Raw genomic sequence first — 20,000 nt, 5'->3', positions numbered from 1 at the left:
ATTTTGATTTATAACATTTATTTGCCATTCTCTTTAATAGTCTTTTGTTTATTAAATAGTGTTAAAACATTTATCGAACAATACGTCTTAGTGGCTGATATTGTTAACTCGCAGCGTTTCTGAATTGAATTTGTGTGGTTCAAATCCTTACTCATGCTATTTAAAAAAAAAAAATTTTAATCTTTTTTGATTTTTTAAAATTCAAAAAAAAAATTTTTTTAAGTTCTATAAATTTTATATACATATTAAAAGATTTTATATTCATAACAAACGAAAGATAGAGAATTTTTGAAAAAGCTTTAAATTTCTATAAAAATTTAAACACCAAGAGAATTTTGTTGCGCATATGTCATAATAGAGATACTTATGTTATTAATGTGCTCAGGTAATTAGTCCTAATAAGCTGTAGATGGTCTGAAAAAAAATTATGATCTGAAACTTATTAAAGAAAAAATTTAATAAGCTGTTCTGCTACTACAGAGAGTACTGCTGTGGAGGCAAAAAAAAAGAAACGCCTGTAAAGCGTTTTTAATAAGCTAGAAAAATCATTAAAATTTTATTTTAACAATTAAAAGTCCTCTTTGCTATATTTATTTTTTTGCTATAAATATATATATAAAAAAATTAAAAATTAATTAGACTTAGGGGAGGACTTGAACCACCGAAATTAGATGATGACAGCGCACTAAACCACCGAGCTATCGATGATATGCGTTTAGGAGAAAAACAAACCATTTTATAAATCTCTTATAAGCTATGCGGAATGTATGTGTGCGGAAAAGGTGCGCATAATAATTTTTTTTGTTATCAAAGCAACTTTTTAAAATAAAATTATTTTACTAAAAACTGTTGAAGTAAATAAGAAATAAGTATTAAAATGATTGGTGTGGAATAGATCAGTATAGAAATGGTCAGTTTGGTAAAGAACTGTATTTTATGGGTCCAGACAGCTAGGATATATATATATATATATATATGTATATATATATATGTATATATATATATGTATATATATATATGTATATATATATATGTATATATATATATGTATATATATATATGTATATATATATATGTATATATATATATATATATATATATATATATATATATATATATATATATATATATATATATATATATATATATAGATAAATATATATATATATATATATATATATATATATATATATATATATATATATATATATATATATATATATATATATATATAAGGAAAAAGTATAGAAAAAGTCGGTTTGGAATAAACTTACTAAGATCCATATTTTTACAGGTCCGGTCAGCTAGTTAAAATAAATATAGCTTAAAACTATTTGATTTAAAGTTTATCTAAAGTTGATTTTATGTAAATAAAAACAAGACTTGTTTTAAATCATTATCAAAAAATTAAAAATAACTAATCATCTATTATTCTTTGTTTTTATCTTGACAACTATAAGATTAATAGAAGTCTAAATATTCTTTGTTTGAAGTACAGTTTTTTATTTTAGTGTACTTCAATTTTTTCTGCGTGTGACCATGTGGTAAATTTATATGCCAAATTAAAAAAATATAATTGTAATAACTTGTTTTTATTAAAATTAATATATTACAAATGAGGTGTGCTGACATAAATTTTATTTTTTAATCATGAAAATATTATAAGTAAATGTTCCAAAGAGTTTCTATTTTCTATGTTTATAAGATATTTTTTATTATGTTAAATTACACATTTAATTTTACCGCTGAAAATGTACTCTGTACTAAATGTACTGAATTATTTAAGTTAAACTGCGTATATATTTTATCATTTTTTATACATTTATTGTTTGGTATTAATTTTTTAATACATCTTATGTTTCCAATTTACTTACATATTCTATTAAATATTGCGTTATAGCTGATTTTGGGGTTGGGGCACAAATCACAAGTACAATTGGAAAAAGAAGTTCTTTTATTGGAACACCTTATTGGTAATAAATTGAGATAATTTCATGAAGTATAAGAATTTCTTGAACTTTAGGAATTTCTTTTACATAAATTTTTCTTAAGGATGGCACCTGAAGTAGCTGCTGTAGAAAGAACTGGAGGATACAATTTTGCTGTATGTATATTTAATGGGTGTCATGTCATTATTTTGTTTTATCATATTTAATTAATTTTCACAAACATTTTATAAACTAGTGTGACATATGGGCTGTTGGAATAACAGCTATTGAACTTGCTGAATGTCAACCGCCGCTGTTTGATTTGCATCCAATGAGGTTAACATTTTTTATGAATGTTTTTTGGTTTTGGTAACATTATTTATAGATAGGACTTCAAGTAATGTTGAACAGATAGGACTTTAAGTAATGTTGAATAGATAGGACTTCATGTAATATTATTTATAGATAGGACTTCAAGTATTGTTGAATAGATAGGGCTTCATGTAGCATTATTTATATATAGGGCTTCAAGTAATGAGTGATTATCGTAATTCTTTATGTTTTATGATAGTTCTTTATGATAATTCTTTATGACTATTAAGCTGCAAACTTTGCATTTTGCAATATAAAATACTATTTATGGTTAAGAACAAATTTTAATTATATTTGTTTTTCATAAAATCAATTTTTTTAAATGTTTTTTCATTATAAGCCTTCATTTCATAGAAAATTTGATGGTTCATTCTTTTTGTTATCAGACAAGCATTTAGAATATAAAAGTTATCAATATAAGTCAAAGATTTGTGTGCTTAACTCTTTAAACTTTTTGTTTGTAAAAAGGGCTATTTTTTGTTTTACACTTGAATCTTGTTTCTTTTTTTTACAAAAAACTAATTTGTTCAAGAACAAGATTTATGTGACAATTGCATAAACTATCATGTGACAATTGCATAAACTATCATGTGAAAATTGCTGTAATTTTTTTTTTAAGGTGACAAATTTAACTTTTTTCAAAAATTTGATAAAAATTTAGCAGAAATTTAAGTCATATTTCTTAGTTAAAGAATTGAATTAATTAAATAAACTAATATTTCATAGTTAAAGAATTGAATTAATTAAAGAAGGTTTGTAACCACAATAAAGTAGTCTCTTCGACTGCAGTGGTCTTGTTGACCTTGGGGAGATGAATAACAAAAAAAATTCATCCAGTAAAATTGAAAAGTATATAAAAAAAAGTCATCTAGTAAAATTGAAAATAACTCTTCAGATAACGCTAAAAAGTTTTAATTGTATTTAAAGTCATATTTCGTGTTATCTGCTAACACTTTTACCAACTGGATTGCTTGTTTGTGATTTTATGGAAAAGTGTGAATGTTTTTAGGCAGATTGGATAACTGTTAACAATAGCATTGAAACAAATTAACATGTTTAGTTTTCTATATCTTGAAATCACTTTTTTAATCGGTTTTTTTTTTGAAAAAAAAGTGGATCCAATTTTTACTTAAAAGCAATGCTCAACAAAAACTTTTTAGGAGACACTTTATAAAAATATGTTCTTTGTTGAGCGGTTTTGCTATGATATCTTCATTAATTAACTCATTAATGATCTTCTTTAATTAATTGAGTTTAAAGTTGTAGCAAAAGATCTAAAAAAAATTATTTTTCTGTTTTACTCCAATTAGATCTTAAATCTTAGATAATAAAAACGTTTTTTAAATTATTCCATAAAATGAAACCAATTACGGTTTCTTATGTCTGTAATACTTGATTTGAAAACTTTACAAAAGTCTTCAAAATAAATTTTATATTATCTTATATAAATTTTATAAATCATATATAAAATATATAATAATAATGATAATAATAATATATAAAATATAATGTTATAAAATGAAAATACATTTATAAATAAATCTTATAAATTGGATTAAAAATCTTGAAAATAAATTTTATAAATAAATCTTGAATATAAATCTTATATACATGGTAGTGTCACAGTTGCAGGTGCTCAATTATTGGCACATTTCATATTTTATTACCAGTTATATTTAATATCTATAAACCAAAAAATTTAGTATCCATAAACCAAAAAATTTAATATCCATAAACCAAAAAATTTAGTATCCATAAACCAAAAAATTTAACAAGATGAAAAGAGCCATCTACCATTTGAACAAAAATTTATCAACAATTTCAACAAACATTTTCATAAAAAATTTAATATTGATAAGAAAAAAAAAATCCATAAATTGCCACAAATCTCTTTCTATTTCTGATTTGGTACCAAATAGTACCAAATGTAACAAACTAACCAGTTATATCAAAGCTAAGAAAATAATTTTTGATTTGAAATTTAAATTTCTTATGGTATTCTTATTTTATAGCTATTATAGTTTCTGTTATTGTCATAGCAATCACCATAGCAATTTTTTTTTAAAAAAATAGAAGATGGTTTCACTTCAAGATCGTTTCATAACTTTTAAAATCAACTCCTTTTTTCATTAGTTTGTTTTAATATTTTTAAAAAGTATTTTTAAGTTAGCATTAAAAAAATTTTTATGAATTATTTTGGTTTTTTGTTGATATAATTTGAAGTCTACCATTGCCCAAACCAAAACTCTCAGTCAATGTACACTATTTTATTATGTATTTATCTTATATTATGTGTTTATTTTATGCAATGTTTATATATATATATATATATATATATATATATATATATATATATATATATATATATATACATATATATCTTAAATTTATTATTATTAAAATAGTTATTATTAATTATTAATATAATATAATTGTTTGTGTAGCCAATGTCCAATTTATTTAATCGCTATGTAACCATGGAATTAAAACTTAGTTTCTCCGCGCAGCCGAGAAACTAAGTTTTAATTCCAACTAGAAGAAGTAGATTTTAATTCCAAGTAGAAGTAAGTTTTAATTCCAAGTTGAAGAAGTAAGTTTTAATTCCAACTAGAAGAAGTTTTAATTCCAACTAGAAGAACTAGGAGAAACTAAGTTCTCAACTTAGTTTCTCCGCACAGCGGCCTTGCTCGGAAAGGTTTGTGTTTCGGAGTTAAAGGGTTGAGAGAGGGTTGTACCACGAATAACAACTAAAAATAAAAATAAAAATAAAAACACAAAAAATTGAGTAGCCTCCTCGACTGTAGTGGCCCCCCTCGGGCCTTGGGGAGGTGAATAATCTATAAAAAAAAAAAAAAAAAAAAAAAAAAAAACAATGTCTTACTTCAAGTTGTAATTCTATCATCATAACTTTTTTATGCAGGCAAAGTGTTTGCGAAATGATGTTTATAAATAATTTTATTTTTCTAAAGATTTTTACAATTAAATCTTGCAATAAAAAAATTTTTTAGCTTTATTTTTAATTAACTTTAAAGTTAAATTAATTAAAGATAAAACTATGCTATTGGATTAGTTATATTTATAGTTCTCCTAAACAATATCTGTAATAAGTCTTCACAAATGTCAGACATATTTTTTTAATGTATATAAAGTAAAAGAAAAAGGATAAAGAAAAATAGATATATTTTTAATATATATTTTTTTATTAATGTTAGATTATAAAATTTTACAAAATAGTTAAGAATCTTTTAAAAAACTAATTTAAAACAAATTAAAAAAAAAAAATCGAAGAAAAGCCAAAACAAAAAAATTAAAAAAAGAACTTTGAGTTATTAAGAAAAAAACAAAACTTTAATAAACTTAAAAAAAGATAAGAAGAAAAAAGAAAGATAAGAAAGCAAAAAAAATTAAAAGAAAAAGGATTTTAAAAAATAAAGAAAAAAAATTTAACAAGAGAGCAAGAAGAAAAACAAAACAGTTTTAATGAAAGGAAAGTAGCAACATGTCTCAAAAAAAATTAAAAGATCAGTTTTTATTTTTTGAAATGTTTTAATTTGTAATTATTATTTTATTACTATTATTATTTAATCATTATTTTTTTTAAATATTTATTGTTAATTATATTCTATTTAGTTCTAGTAAAATACATAAGGTTTTTCTGTTTTGCATTTCAGTTGTATTATCTCTTGTTTTATTTATAATATATATATTATATCTAATTAATATATCATTTATCATTAGACTATCTATTTAAGAACTTTTTATAATTTATAAATACGCTTTTAATTTATATTTTAATAATTTTTCTAAAATTCCCGGGAAATTTTTAACCCTATTAATAACACTGGGCAACAAAAAAATATTTTTTTTTTGTATCTTAAGCAATTTTATTCAAATTATACTAATTTCGGGCTGAGAAAAAAGAATATGACAACAAAAATTTTTTATTAGCTCTAGTTTCTGAGATATACAATAGCAATAAATTTTTATTTCACTTAATTTGCAACAGAGCAATATGACATATAATTTACATATTCTAATAACATTTAAAGTACATTTGGTTTTTTTTTATTACAGATATATTCTAATAGTTTTAAATAAAGAAATCATGATCATCAAGTTAATAGGGTTAAAGATGCCTATGGGGTATCGTCACAAAATCGGGATCTTTTTGCTTTCCTTTTGTAAACTAGTTCTGGAGCATCCCTACACACAAACCAACAGTAATCTGCAAGCATGGCCTCATTTCAACGACCCTGATATCTTTTTTCCATTACAGAAATAACTTGGTGAAACCTTTCCCCATGTTCATTACAAACAGCTCCACAATTAGGGGGGGGGTGAGAAGTCTTGATGTGAGTGGAGGAAATGAATCTTGAGGGACATGTTACATCCAAGGTGATGATATTTTTGCAGAAGTACTGCTACCAATTGAATGTAGTTATAATCTCGTTTGTTGCCTAAAAATCCACTAATCACTCCCTCAAGAGCTTCCCAAGTTTCCTTTTCGGGCCCCTTCAAAACTTCGTCTAATGCAGAATCCTTCATAAGATGGCGTATTTATGGCCCAACAAAAATACCTTCTTCAACTTTTGCATCACTTATTTTTGGAAACTTATTTCTTAAATACCTAAAAGCATGTCCTTCTTTGTTCATACCTTTGACGAAATTTTTTATCAAACCCAACTTAATATGTAATGGTGGAAGAAGAACATCTTTTGGATTCACAAGTGGTTCAGCAATAACATTTTTTTCTTCTGTGTTGAGATTTCTCGCAGACCAGTCTTCATTTATATAATGTGAACTTCTGTCTCTACTGTCCCACATACACAAAAAGCAGCAGTATTTAGTATACCCTAATTGCATTCCTAAAAGTATAGCAATGACTTTTAGATCACCACAAATTTTCCATTTATGTTTATTGTAATTAATTGAGTTGAGGAGAACTTTCATGTTTATATAAGTCTCTTTCTTGTGAACTGCATGGCCAATAGGAACAGAAGGAAGACGGTTTCCATTGTGCTGTAATACAACTTTCAAGCTTAGTTTAGATGAGTCTATGAATAATCTCCATTCAATTGGATCATAGTTCAAATTAAGACAATGCATTAATCCAAAAACATCAATGCAAACAAGATTATTTTTTTTCTCAAAAAAAGAAAGCAGATTCTGCTGCCATTTTCTGTAAGGTGAAACCTTGACATCAAGTTGGAGAAGATTCCACTGCTTTAGTCTTGACCCTAGAAGTTCTGCCTTTTCCTGTGACAAGTCCAGATCTCGAACAAGATCACTTAATTCTGCTTGACTCAAACTGTGTGGCACAACATCTGTTAACACAAAATCAGGATCATTTGATGTGGAAGGCTTGTTTTCTTCTATTTCTACTTCATTTTCTGCTTCTAACTCACAACTTTGTGGTGGAGTAGGAACTGGTAAATTATCTGAATGATTTGTAAAATTTTACACTAATAAATAAAAAAATAAAAACTAAGAATAGATTAGACCAGAAACTTTAGCCAACACACATAACTAGTATCACAAGTTTTAAACATGAACAAAACATTTTGGATAGTCAAAAACAAAAAATTTTTATAAAAAAAATGAAAATTTCTACCCTTGCAATGGTTGAATAAGCGATCGCAATTTACAAAATCTGGAAAAATATCTGGTCTTTAAAATTTTAGTTTATGCAAGCCGTTTACTTTGTTTTTAAAGAACAAATTATTGTTAGCGAAAAAGTTATAAAAAACAAAACAAAACAAAACAATAAACTTACGATTACAAATGCAATAACACTCCAGTCACTAACTGCATTATATAAGTAATAAAACTATAATAGTATTATTATTTTTATAAAGCACTTATAACTTTTAAAGTTCATTCATTGTTCAAACAACATTAGTAATTCCAAATTTTAATCAAAGTAAAAAAACATCTGAAAAAATGAAGTGAATAATTAAATATTATTAAAAACTTCATGAACTTCTACAATACACTTAAACAACTTTATAAAAGGATTTAGCATTATGAAACATTACGAACAGTCTGAAAAAATGCGCGCTAATTTAATAATCAACCAATAAAGTTTTTTTTGGTTGATTTTAAAAATAGCTGCGCGCTTTTACGGACCATTAGAAGCTTTCTTTGTAATGCTAAACTTTTTATATAGTGCGTTTTTATGAAGTTGTTTAAGTTCTTTAACACGTTATAAATATTATTTAAATATCCACTCTATTTTTCTAGATGCTTTTCTACTTCAATTAAAATTCGGGATTATTTATGTTGTTTGAACTAAGAATGAATTATAAAAGTTATAAGTGCGTTGTAAAAGTATTACACTTATATAGTGTTATTACTTTTATAATGAAGTTACTAGAGTGTTATTACTTTTGTAGTCATAAGTTTGTTATTTTATACTTTATAACTTTTTCGCTAACAAATTTAAGTTGATTGCCCTTAAAAACAAAGTACACGGTTTCGCATAAACTAAAATTTTTAAGACCAGATATTTTTCCGGATTTTTAATTTCGCGATCACTTAATTCAACCCTTGCCTTGAGAGAAAATTTTTGCTTTTATTTCTTAAACTAGAGCTAATATGTCATTTTTAATGTCATTTTCGAATTCAGCAGATGGAAATGCATAAGAAATAACTAATTTTGGTTCCAATACAAAATCACTGTTGGGCAGTGTAATTTAATCACTATTATATTTTATATTTATTATATATTCTTATAAACTTTTTCTTATAAATATTTTGCAACTTTTTAAGTTCTATACACAAAATAGTTTCTCTTCTGGTCTACTCCAGTTATGACTTATTTCTCCTTTTTCCAACTTAAGTAAACTATTTGAAAAGCAATGTTCCACAGGCTCAAGTATTTTTTGGAGAAATATATCTTTACAAACACTAATTTGGTTTTTGCAACAAACACTCAACATTTTGTCAATTTTTTGTTTAACTCATTCATTAATAGAAATAACTTAAAAAATCAATCTAGCCCTCGACAATAAACACTTAGCGTGTGGAGTGTTTATTGACATAAAAAAATGCATTTTATACAGTTCAGTACACAATTCTCCTAGACAAACTGCAACACTACAGTATTAGTTTAATGAATTCTTTTTCTCTGGTTTTTACTCTATTTAAGATAGAGTCTATTTTGATTCCAATATCTTGGAATCAAAATAGACTCTATCTTAGTGTTGCATCTTCAAGAATTATAAGCATTGAAATTAAGCAAATTGAACGGCATTTTAACTAAAATCTGTCATTTTGTTAACTAGGAAACTTTGCCTAATATATAGCATGCTATTTTTTGCTCTCATCTTAGGTCTGCTTGTCAGGTTGTCAGGACAACCTAAGCAGCTTGCAAGACTAAATCATAAAGAATAATCAAGACCAAAAGCAAAGCTCCAAAATTTATATATCTCCAACATACTCGAACTGTAGCATACTCTATTTTTTTATCAAAATCGTTAAATTGTGTGACCTTAATCAACTTTCAAATTGCTTATTTAATTGGAACCAAAATCATAATAACCTTCTCTTACATTTATCAACTTTTTTAATTATAGGAAAAATTGTAATTATATCCTGTTCTACTATCTGCTTGCAACTTTAAGTTATCTGTACCTAAATATTGAACTGTTCATTATAATTATGTATCCATACTACATAAAAGCAGACAAACATGGAGCAATCTCCCTTCCTATCTAAAATATCTTAAATCTTATTCAAAGTTTAAAACTGTTCTCTTTCGCTATTTTTTAGAAAAATATTGTTTATAAGTCTTATAACATTCTACAACTTGTTATTAGTAACCCTGAACTTCTACTTTTCTGTTGTGTTATAATATTTATTTAAATATCTTATAATAAATTTATTATTTTAATCTTTCTTAAGCTATTTTTATTAGTATTCTTTTCATCAATATTTTTGTTATTATTACTATATTTTTATCATAATAAATATTATTATTCTTACTGTTGTTAATATAATTATAATTACTATCTTTGTTATATTATTGTTGTTAGTGTTGTTATTATTTTTATTATTATTATTAAACTTATTGTTATTATTATTGTTATTATTATTATTGTTAATGCTATTGTTGTTGTAGTATGCATTTTTTATAATTGTTACCAGCATTCCTACTTGTATTATAATTATTAGTATTATTATTTTTATTATTATTGAGTTGGTTAAGTGTTGACTTCATATTAGTACTTGTTACTATTTGTAAATATCCTTGATGTAATAACTTTATTCAGAATATATTTAATTTAAATAAGTTTTTTAACTGAAATTCCAACTTATCTAATTGTAAAAAGTTGTTTAAAAAAAACTGTTTTCAAAGCGTGAAAATTGTTTTGAACTAAAAAAAGACCAAAGTTGCCATACTATTTGACAAACTAGAATTTAAAACTCTGTTTGTCAAACAGTATGCCACTCAAAGGTAAATATTTATATACTACTCAATGAAAACTCATTATAGAATTAGTGAGACAAAGAAATACTTATAGAAAAGTTGAAGAATATGCATATATTCTATTTACAATAGTAGGAATGATTGTAAAGAAATACAAACGAGTATGAAATATGAAATATTTGAAATTCATATTGAAACAAGATAAAAGCTGAAAACAACTTCAAGAGATGATAGCAAAATTTTAAGCATGAAACACAATTTTATTAACATCAATTAGAAATCAAATTCATAAAGCAGGGTATGGTAAGATATATAGCTTGTAAAAGAACCATTTTTCAGGCTATGTTATGAGATTTTGTTTTGTAACAGAAAAGTGTAACATGAGTAAATGTAACTTCACTCAATAAACATATTTATATTATTAAAAATTCAATTACATCAGTTGTGTATTTTAAAGTACCGCATTGTAATTAAATTTAATTTGTCTTTATCATTTTAAAATATCTTTAAACTAAACAATATTGTTATAAAAAAAATTATAAATAAAATTTAAACATGTTCACAGTGATTTAGAAACTCTTGAAATTTGGCCAAAATATAGTTTTTTGAGTAGCGAAATTTAAACAATGTTATTAGCTAACTATTTCCTAAAGTTTCTTATATTTCTAACGGTATAAAAAAAAGTACTGAAATAATAGATTTAATTGTTAATTTTTGTTTGAAAATGACCAAAAACAGCTCTTTTTTATCGTTAAAATTTTATCATTATTAAAACTTAATTTTCTCCCTAAATATGTATTGATACATCTTATAAATAATGCATTTAAAAAATGCAATTTTTATGAGTTTAAACTGATTTTTATAGTGCTAGGACTTTTTACCTTAGACTTCCTTCAGGAAGTGGAAGATTTAAAAAAAGCTGTTGTTGGTTCAACTAAAACTTACAATAATCAAATCAAATGTCTAATGCCAAAATGCTTGCAAGATGTAATAAAAAGAAAGATGTAATTTTATTTTTAAACCAAGAATTTCTAATATTACTTTCTGTTTCATTAATTTGCTAAATGAACAGAATTTTGACATTCAATAGTTAAAGTTCCATAACAAGGTTGTTTGATCTCCAGATGGGTAGGCATAGATGCAAAAAAACAGGTTTTTTTCCTTTTGCGTTTTTTGAGTCAAAAAAAACAAGTTTTTTTGCCTTTTTCATTGTCTTTTAGTGTTATTTTATCTTTTTGTCATTTTCTTGCAGAAACAAAAAATTATTTTTTAGCATAAAATTTTAAATTTCAGTTCAATATTTTGTTATACAAATAACAAATAAACCTTCATAATTTTATTAACAAAATCCTCTTTGTGTACCATCAGAGTTTTTTAAGGCAAATTTTAATTCATCAAACCAAAGAACTTTCTTCCAAAATAACACTGACATTAAATAATACCTTTTTACAAAACTCATTCTTTTTTTGATATGATATCTTATTAAAAATCAGGCCTTGTTAAGAAGCGTTATGCCATTTGAATTTTACGTTACGTCAAATTTTTTTAAAATTAATTTATTATTTGAACAGTCTTTTAAAGTAGTGTACGCGAAAACAAAACATCAAGCAGTAATTAAATGTTGTGAAAAATATTGTGAAATATTTTTTTATTTGATAAAAAACAGTTAGTTAAATTAACTTTTTTTCTATTTTCAGTTTTTTTTTTGTTTTTTGTTTTTTGAGTTTATTTTGTTATGTTTAGATTAAATTTATTTTTAAGTATTAATAAATATTAATTTGTTTTATTAGGTTTAAATTCTTTTAAAAATTTCAAAACGCTCCATTTTACAATTTTTTTTACTGCTAAAATTTCTTAACTACGCTAAAGAGAAGAAAATTTTTAAAAATAAATTTAATTCAAGTTTAAAATGTTTGTATTACATTTAACTATTTTGTTTATTTATTTATAGCTTCAAATCAATAATTTTTTTTTCATTCCGTTACGAAAGTGGTTATATATAAAAGTGCTTACAAAAGTACTTATAACTAATAATAATAAACCTTTTTTTTTTGGTAATGTGTACATTTGGTCACATACTATTATCTGAAAAATTTACAGTAAATTTTATGCTATAGTAGCATCACTATGTCAAAATAAAATCAGTTGCGATTGTGAAAGCTACAAAAACAGAAACAGAACTTGTTTTAGTAACTTTGTTTTTTTGTATAAATCTTTCACTAAATTAAAAATTTAATTTTTTAAATTAATTTTTAGAGGATTTTATTAACTATAATACTTTTTTTTTTTTTATTATTATTATTATTACATTTGTTTGTTTATGTTTTACATAAAATGGTAGCTGGCAAAAAGTTGCGGTCGTGACAAAATATTATACTATCAGATAACATTACATTTTAGGTAATTTTAAGGTATATTTTAGCAATACTTAAGTTTTTAAAAATAAATAAACAATGTTTATAGTTATCCTTAGAAAAGTAAAAGATACATCATCATGTTTTTAATAAAAAAACGTAAACGTAAACTTTATTGAATTGCAATATTAAAGACATATTTAAAGAAACTAAACAAATCAATATACTAAATAACGATTTTTTGTTTGCTGTGTTATTCGTCTGATAGTGATGATATTTTTTTCATGCTAAAAGTTTCATTCTTTACTTTCCAGTAATGGTAAATATTTTCTAATTAAAAAAAAGATTAATTCAGGTATAAAAAAGCTAAATTTGTAATAATATTTGTGACGGTGAAATAGTAAGTGACCGAGGCCCTGGCCCATGCTAAAAATGAGTTTTTTTTCAAATCCGGCCCCGGCAAACCTATAAGATTTAGCAGGGGTTGATAGCCGGAGCTAGAAAAAAATGTATAATACTTTATATATTATAATATTATGCTTAGATTTACTATTTATTAAATACTGGCATATATTTATATATTTTCAAACTCTACTTCCAACAAGATTGCAAGCAACCATTGTTAAGTTATGAGTTACTTTAAAATAGAGAATAAGTAAAAATACTAGGAAATAGTTAACTGAAGACTTAAAAAGTTGTAGGTTGTATATAAAAGTAAAAAATGAAGATGGCTAAGAGTTATAAGGTTTTTTGATGTGCAAAGAAAAAAACTGGGTTAATAAAAGTTTTTATAGCATGAAGGAACAGATACAGCAAAAGGATGCAACTTCTTGAATAAGAAGCCAAGCAAGAGTTTTGGTTTATCCTAATAGAGGTAATAGCATTGAGTAATAGCTTGTTTGAGCATTGACCATGATGGTATTTGTAGAAAAAGAAAGAAATGCAACCTTACAACAATAGGAAAGTGGCTCAAGCTTGGCAGATAAAGCAGGTCTAATTACATTTACAATGTGCTTTTAGACTTTGTCTGAGAGTAAGAGGGTTGTCATTCTTCAATATACGAATGCAACATTGTTGCAATTTTTTTTTTTGGTGGTTAACAGTTGAGTTTTGTTGTCTAACAAAAATTGTGGATTTCAAGTCCAGAGTTTAAATCCATAAGCCACAGCAAGCTATAGGCTGTTACAAAAGAGAGATCAGATTAAAAACTGGCTGCTTGTTCTAAGCAATCAAAAAGTGAAGATTTTTTGTCAAGTCAAGAGTATAGAGTTGAGTTGTCAGCAAATAGAGCCACTTTAGATGTAAAATTTTATGAAGATCGATATTATAGGTAAGAAACAATACAGAGGCAAAGATAGAAGGTACCCTTCAAGTTACTTGAAATAAAGAAGAGTGTAGGCCTTCAAGAATAACATTAATGCTGCAGTTAGAAAGAAATAATTTAATAATCTCAAGACCTTAATATAAAGAAACTAATAACAGAGTGAAGGCTAATTATAGGATAGTTAAAGAGGTCAAAATGTTTTCTAGAGTTTTTAAAAATTGGAACCACTTATTTTGCACTTTTTTTTTCAAAATAGAGTAAGACTTCTTTGCAAATAACTCTGCTTTATTCTGGGGAGAAGTAAAAAAATCAGACCCGTAAATTAAAGATTAATTGTTAGACTTACTTTAGTCAATGACATTGTTTGCGACTAACCAAATGTCTCTAGAACCTAACATATGATATAAGATAAGAAATTTAAAAAACTGAGAAAAACAGAGCTTAACATCAGACAGGATCTTTTTACAATGGCTTATTGGAATAATAAAAGGACATTAGTTCTTAAGAGAGATGTTCTTGTAAAAAAAGATGAAAAAAATAAATTATGAAAAAAGCAACTGCTCAAGATGGTGAAAAATGTGGAGTAGAATGAGGCTTGACTTAAAATTGAAGAGAAGGAACAAAAGCTTCCAAACTTTTAGTCCAGAAGGAATAAAAGCTTCTGATGCGTTATTTTTGCTATTTATTTAGATGCTGGCATACAGTATCCTTTCATTTTTATATAAACTTTAGTGTTTATATGGTGTAATATTTGCCACAAGGGAAGATGATCAGATGATTATGATAATGATGATTATGATGATTGTGATTATCATGTTGATCATAATGATGTTTATATATGCATATATATACAAAAATAGCATGTATTTTAAATTTAAAAAATTTTATGCAGCCCCGGTTGCAAACCAGGCCCCGTTATATTTTATCAAACCTGGCCCCAGTCAAATATCAACCCCCGTTGCTTACTATGGTGAAAAACGCCTTTTTTCTTTTTAGTAACATACCAACTAATAATAATATCTCTTATTAGCAAGCTTATTTAATCACTAATGTTTAATCTTAAAATTAAAAATTTAAAAAAAAAAAAATGTTTAACACAACTTCATGTTAAGAAAGCCATGTTTTTTATACCATAAAATATTAAAAATAGCTACCAAATTTAAAAACACCTCCTACACATAAGCATAAAAATAAATGGCGAAGTAAAGATATTTTTTTTTAGATGCACTAATGTGTCTGTTTATTTTTTAATTTAAAAAAATCCATTTCTAATATTCAGTTTAAATATTTTTGAAATATGAAAATCTTATATGAAATTATCCTCAGACTTTAATTGCTCAAAGAAATAAGCAATCTATCAAGGTTATTTATTTCTTTGAGCATTTGTATATTGTGTAGTAATTTAGTCTTTTATTGTTTGTTTGTTATATTTGTCAAAAAAATATATATCACTAGTAGGCCCTTATAAAAAAAACCCTATACTGAAGATAATTTTAAGGAAAATTTAAAAATTTTGAATTATTGATATTTACTAAGTTTCCCAGACCACCTTAATCTGATGATTTAAAATTTGTTTATTCATGATTTATTTTATTATCTGTATTTTTTTTTACATCTTGACATTTTCATATAGTACTATATCAGGATATTTGCAAGATTTTTCAACATGTTTTGTTGTTCAAGGTCAATTTTTAGACATAATGTTATAGAAAAAAAAATTTAACATTTTGCTAATTTGGTTTAGAGGTTTAAATAAATGGGCAACTAAGGTTTTATTTCTGCCCCCTGTATGGAGAGTTTAATCATGATTGATTACCAACAAGAAAAGCAATAAGAAGTCACTCAACAATTTAAAGATATCCTTTCACTCTCTCTCTTTATGTGTATGCATATATAGATATTATGGTGCCTTAAAATCTCAGTGTTTTTAATGTAGTATGGTTATCTTTTGTGTTAATCCCTTTTTTTTTGATTTTATAGCAGAAAAAAAAAAAAAAGAGAAGCAGAAAAACTACAGTTTTTATATTAAAAATAAAAAACATGAGTTTCCATAAGTTTTTTGATATCTTTTTTTACATTTTTTTTTTTTTTTTGATTTGTATAAAATTTCCCTTCATTTGAGTATTAAGTTCATCTATTTTCAAAGAAATTTTTTTAAAACAATATTAGGAACCTGTTGAAAAGAAAAAGAGCTTGAGAATGTACTAAATATTGGACAGTTAAACTTAAATTAGACTTAAATTAATCACAAAAGATAACCACAGCTCATGAAAAAACCGAGATTTTTTATCAAAAGGTACCCTAATATATATATATATATATATATATATATATATATATATATATATATATATATATATATATATATATATATATATATATATATATATATATATATATATATGTATATATATATATATATATATATATATATATATATGTATGAATGTATGTATGTATATATATATATATATATATATATATATATATATATATATATATATATATATTTATATTTATATTCTTTCTTTTTTCTTTTAAACATCTTCGCTTCCAACAAGGCTGCAAGCAGCCACTAATTAAAGTTGGAAGTTACTGTAAGAGAAAAGATGAAGATTGTAGAGCAAGATAACGATTGACGGACGATTTAAAAGATTGCAAATTATATGAATCAGGAAAGCAAGATGAAGGAAGCGATTTCCAAAGAACTGATGTTTGAGGAAAAAAACTAGACGAATAAGCGTTTTTGGAGCACTTAGGAACAGTCACAGAAAAAGGATGACACTTAATTGAATGACGAGTAACACGAGAATGAATTTTAGTAGATGGCACAAGAGACGCTAGCTCTTTAGAGCAGTGCCCATTATAGTATTTGTAGAAAAGAGAAAGAGAAGCAACATTACGACGATGTGATAATGGTTGAAGGTTGGCTGCAAGAGCAGGTCCAACTATGTTTACAACGCGTTTTTGCACCTTGTCTAAAAGAGAAAGGGCATCATTAGAAGATCCGCCCCAGATATGGCAACAGTATTCCATACAAGGCCGAATTTGAGATTTATAGAGATAGAGAAATATATATATATATATATGTATATGTATATGCATATGTATATGTATATGTATATCTATATATATATATATATATATACATATATATATATATATATATATATATATATATATATATATATATATATATATATATATATATATATATATATATATATATATATATATATATATATATATATATATAGCTTTTGACAAAGTTTGGCATGCTGGTCTTCTCCATAAGCTTACTTCATATGGTGTATCTGGGAAAGTTTTTGAGATCATTAAATCGTTTCTTTCTAATCACTTTATTAAAGTCATCCTTGAAGGCCAACACTATTCTTCATTTCTAGTATTTTCTGGAGTACCTCAAGGTTCTATTCTTTTGTTTTGTTTCTTATCTACATTAATGATCTTCCCGATATTTATATATATAACCTAAAGCCTAAAAAAACCTAAAACCTTCATATAAAACCTAAAACCTATATATATAACCTAATATCTATATATAAATCTAAAGTAGCTCTTTTTTCTTAAAATTCTTCTCTTTTTGATAGCTTAGAACAGGCAGCCAATCTTGAATCTGATCTCACTTCTGTAACAGATTGGGGCTCACAGTGGTTTGTAAATTTTAACTACAACAAAACTCAGTTTACTGCAAACAGCTATCACAGATATGTTGACATTTCTATATAAATGAATAGCAACCCTCTCACTGAGTTCTCTTCTTGATGTCTTCTTGGATTATCGTTTACTACTGACCTTTCATGTAAACCATACAATCTATTGCTAAATTAGCATCCGCTAAAGTTGCTTCTCTTTACCGTACTCAAAATTTTCTAACTCCTGATTCCATTCTCTACCTCTACAAATCCCTTATTTGTCCATGTATGGAATACTTTTGTCATGTTTGGGCTGGTTCTTTTAATGATGCTCTTTCTTCTCTAGATAAGGTCAAAAAATATGTTGTAAATGTAGTTAAACTCACTATCTGAGCGGGTCCAACTATCCATGTCTTATTTGTTTACTGTATCTGTCCCTGCATGCTCTAAAAACTTTAATTTGTCCCTTTGGAACTCTCTCCCAACTTCATGTTTTCCTGACTCATACAACCAACAACTCTTTAAGTCATTTATAAACTGTTTCCTTTTTTTCCTAGTAACTCCCAACTTAATAGTGGTTGCTTGCAGCCTTGTTAGGAGTGAATCAAAATTATATATATATATATATATGTATATATATATATATAAATATGTATATATATATATATATAAATATGTATATATATATATATATATATATATATATATATATATATATATATATATATATATATATATATATATATATATATATATATACAGTATTGTGAAAAAGTTAAGAACCACAAAAAAAACAAATCATAATTTATTTTTATTTTTAAATTTTTTTTTAACCGAATATATTTTTCTGGTAAAAAGAATAATAATAATAAATTTTAGAAAATAGACAAACAAAATAAAAAATAATAATAGTGATAAAAACTTTTAAACAAATATAAAAAATGTATTTAAAGTTTTATAGGTAATTTTTATTTTAAAAAAATTGTGAAAAAGTTAAGAACCACAGAATAAAAAACGATAATTTTTACCACCTAATACCGCGTAATTCTACCATGAATTTTTAAGCACTCATTTATACGATTTGGCATTGAGTCTATTAAATTCTCTAAAATATGTTTGGGAACATTTCCAAGTATTGCTGGTAAAATATTGCGCAACTCCTCAAGGCTCCTTGGTGCTTTCTTGGCAATCTCTTTATCAAGCCAACTCCAAAGATTTTCAATGCAATTTAGATCTGGGCTATTTGGTGGCCAAGTTAGACGCTCAATATTTTTACTTTCGAACCATTCAGAAACAATTTTAGCCCTGTGACATGGTGCATCATCAAATAATTTAAACATACCAAGACCATAATATGTCATGCAGCACCATATTTCAACCGACCTGCTACCTTGTTTTTATTCTTTAAATGATACAATCGTGATTATATTTTTTGAAGGCTGCCTGCGAATCATAATTCCGTTTTTTCGGTTATCAACCTTGATATTCATCTCATCACTGAACATTACTGTCCTCCATTTTTGTTTAGACCATTCTTTGACGCTTTGGCAAAATTATTTTCGCTTTTTTATATGTCGTTTGGTAAGTCGCGGTTTTAGAACAGTCTTTTTCCATAACATATTGTTAGCTAATAGTTTCCTACGCACAAGTGATGCAGAGGCTTGACGTCCATTTGAAAGCTTCCATTCCCTTCTTAATTCATGCGACGGCATGGTTCGATTTTTCTTTGCCAACCTGATTAAAAGGCGATCATCATTGGGTGTCATCACACACGGTCTTTCAGAACGATGGCGATCAACGTAAGATTTCGTCTCTTTGAATCTTTTGATGATTGTTAGCACCGAACTATGTGATCGCTTTACTATTCTTCCAATTTCGCGAGCGGATTTACCTTCCTGGTGAAAATGCACCACTTTTACACGATCTTCATAGGTAATAGCT

At 25.6% G+C, this 20,000-nt stretch overlaps 1 protein-coding gene across 1 annotated transcript in view; it reads left to right on the top strand.

Annotated features, from left to right (window-relative positions):
* Positions 1–20,000, top strand: part of LOC101241475 (mitogen-activated protein kinase kinase kinase kinase 5) — a 103,377-nt gene that overhangs the window by 14,823 nt on the left and 68,554 nt on the right. Inside the window, exons 7-9 of the mRNA XM_065799338.1 lie at positions 1,901–1,973; positions 2,053–2,104; positions 2,185–2,264. Of these exons, the coding sequence (XP_065655410.1) occupies positions 1,901–1,973; positions 2,053–2,104; positions 2,185–2,264 (205 nt within the window). The remainder of the gene's footprint in view (positions 1–1,900; positions 1,974–2,052; positions 2,105–2,184; positions 2,265–20,000) is intronic.

This window comes from Hydra vulgaris, chromosome 06 (genome assembly GCF_038396675.1).
Source record: "Hydra vulgaris chromosome 06, alternate assembly HydraT2T_AEP".
NCBI lineage: Eukaryota > Metazoa > Cnidaria > Hydrozoa > Anthoathecata > Hydridae > Hydra > Hydra vulgaris.
This window is presented reverse-complemented; position numbering and strand designations above follow the sequence as displayed.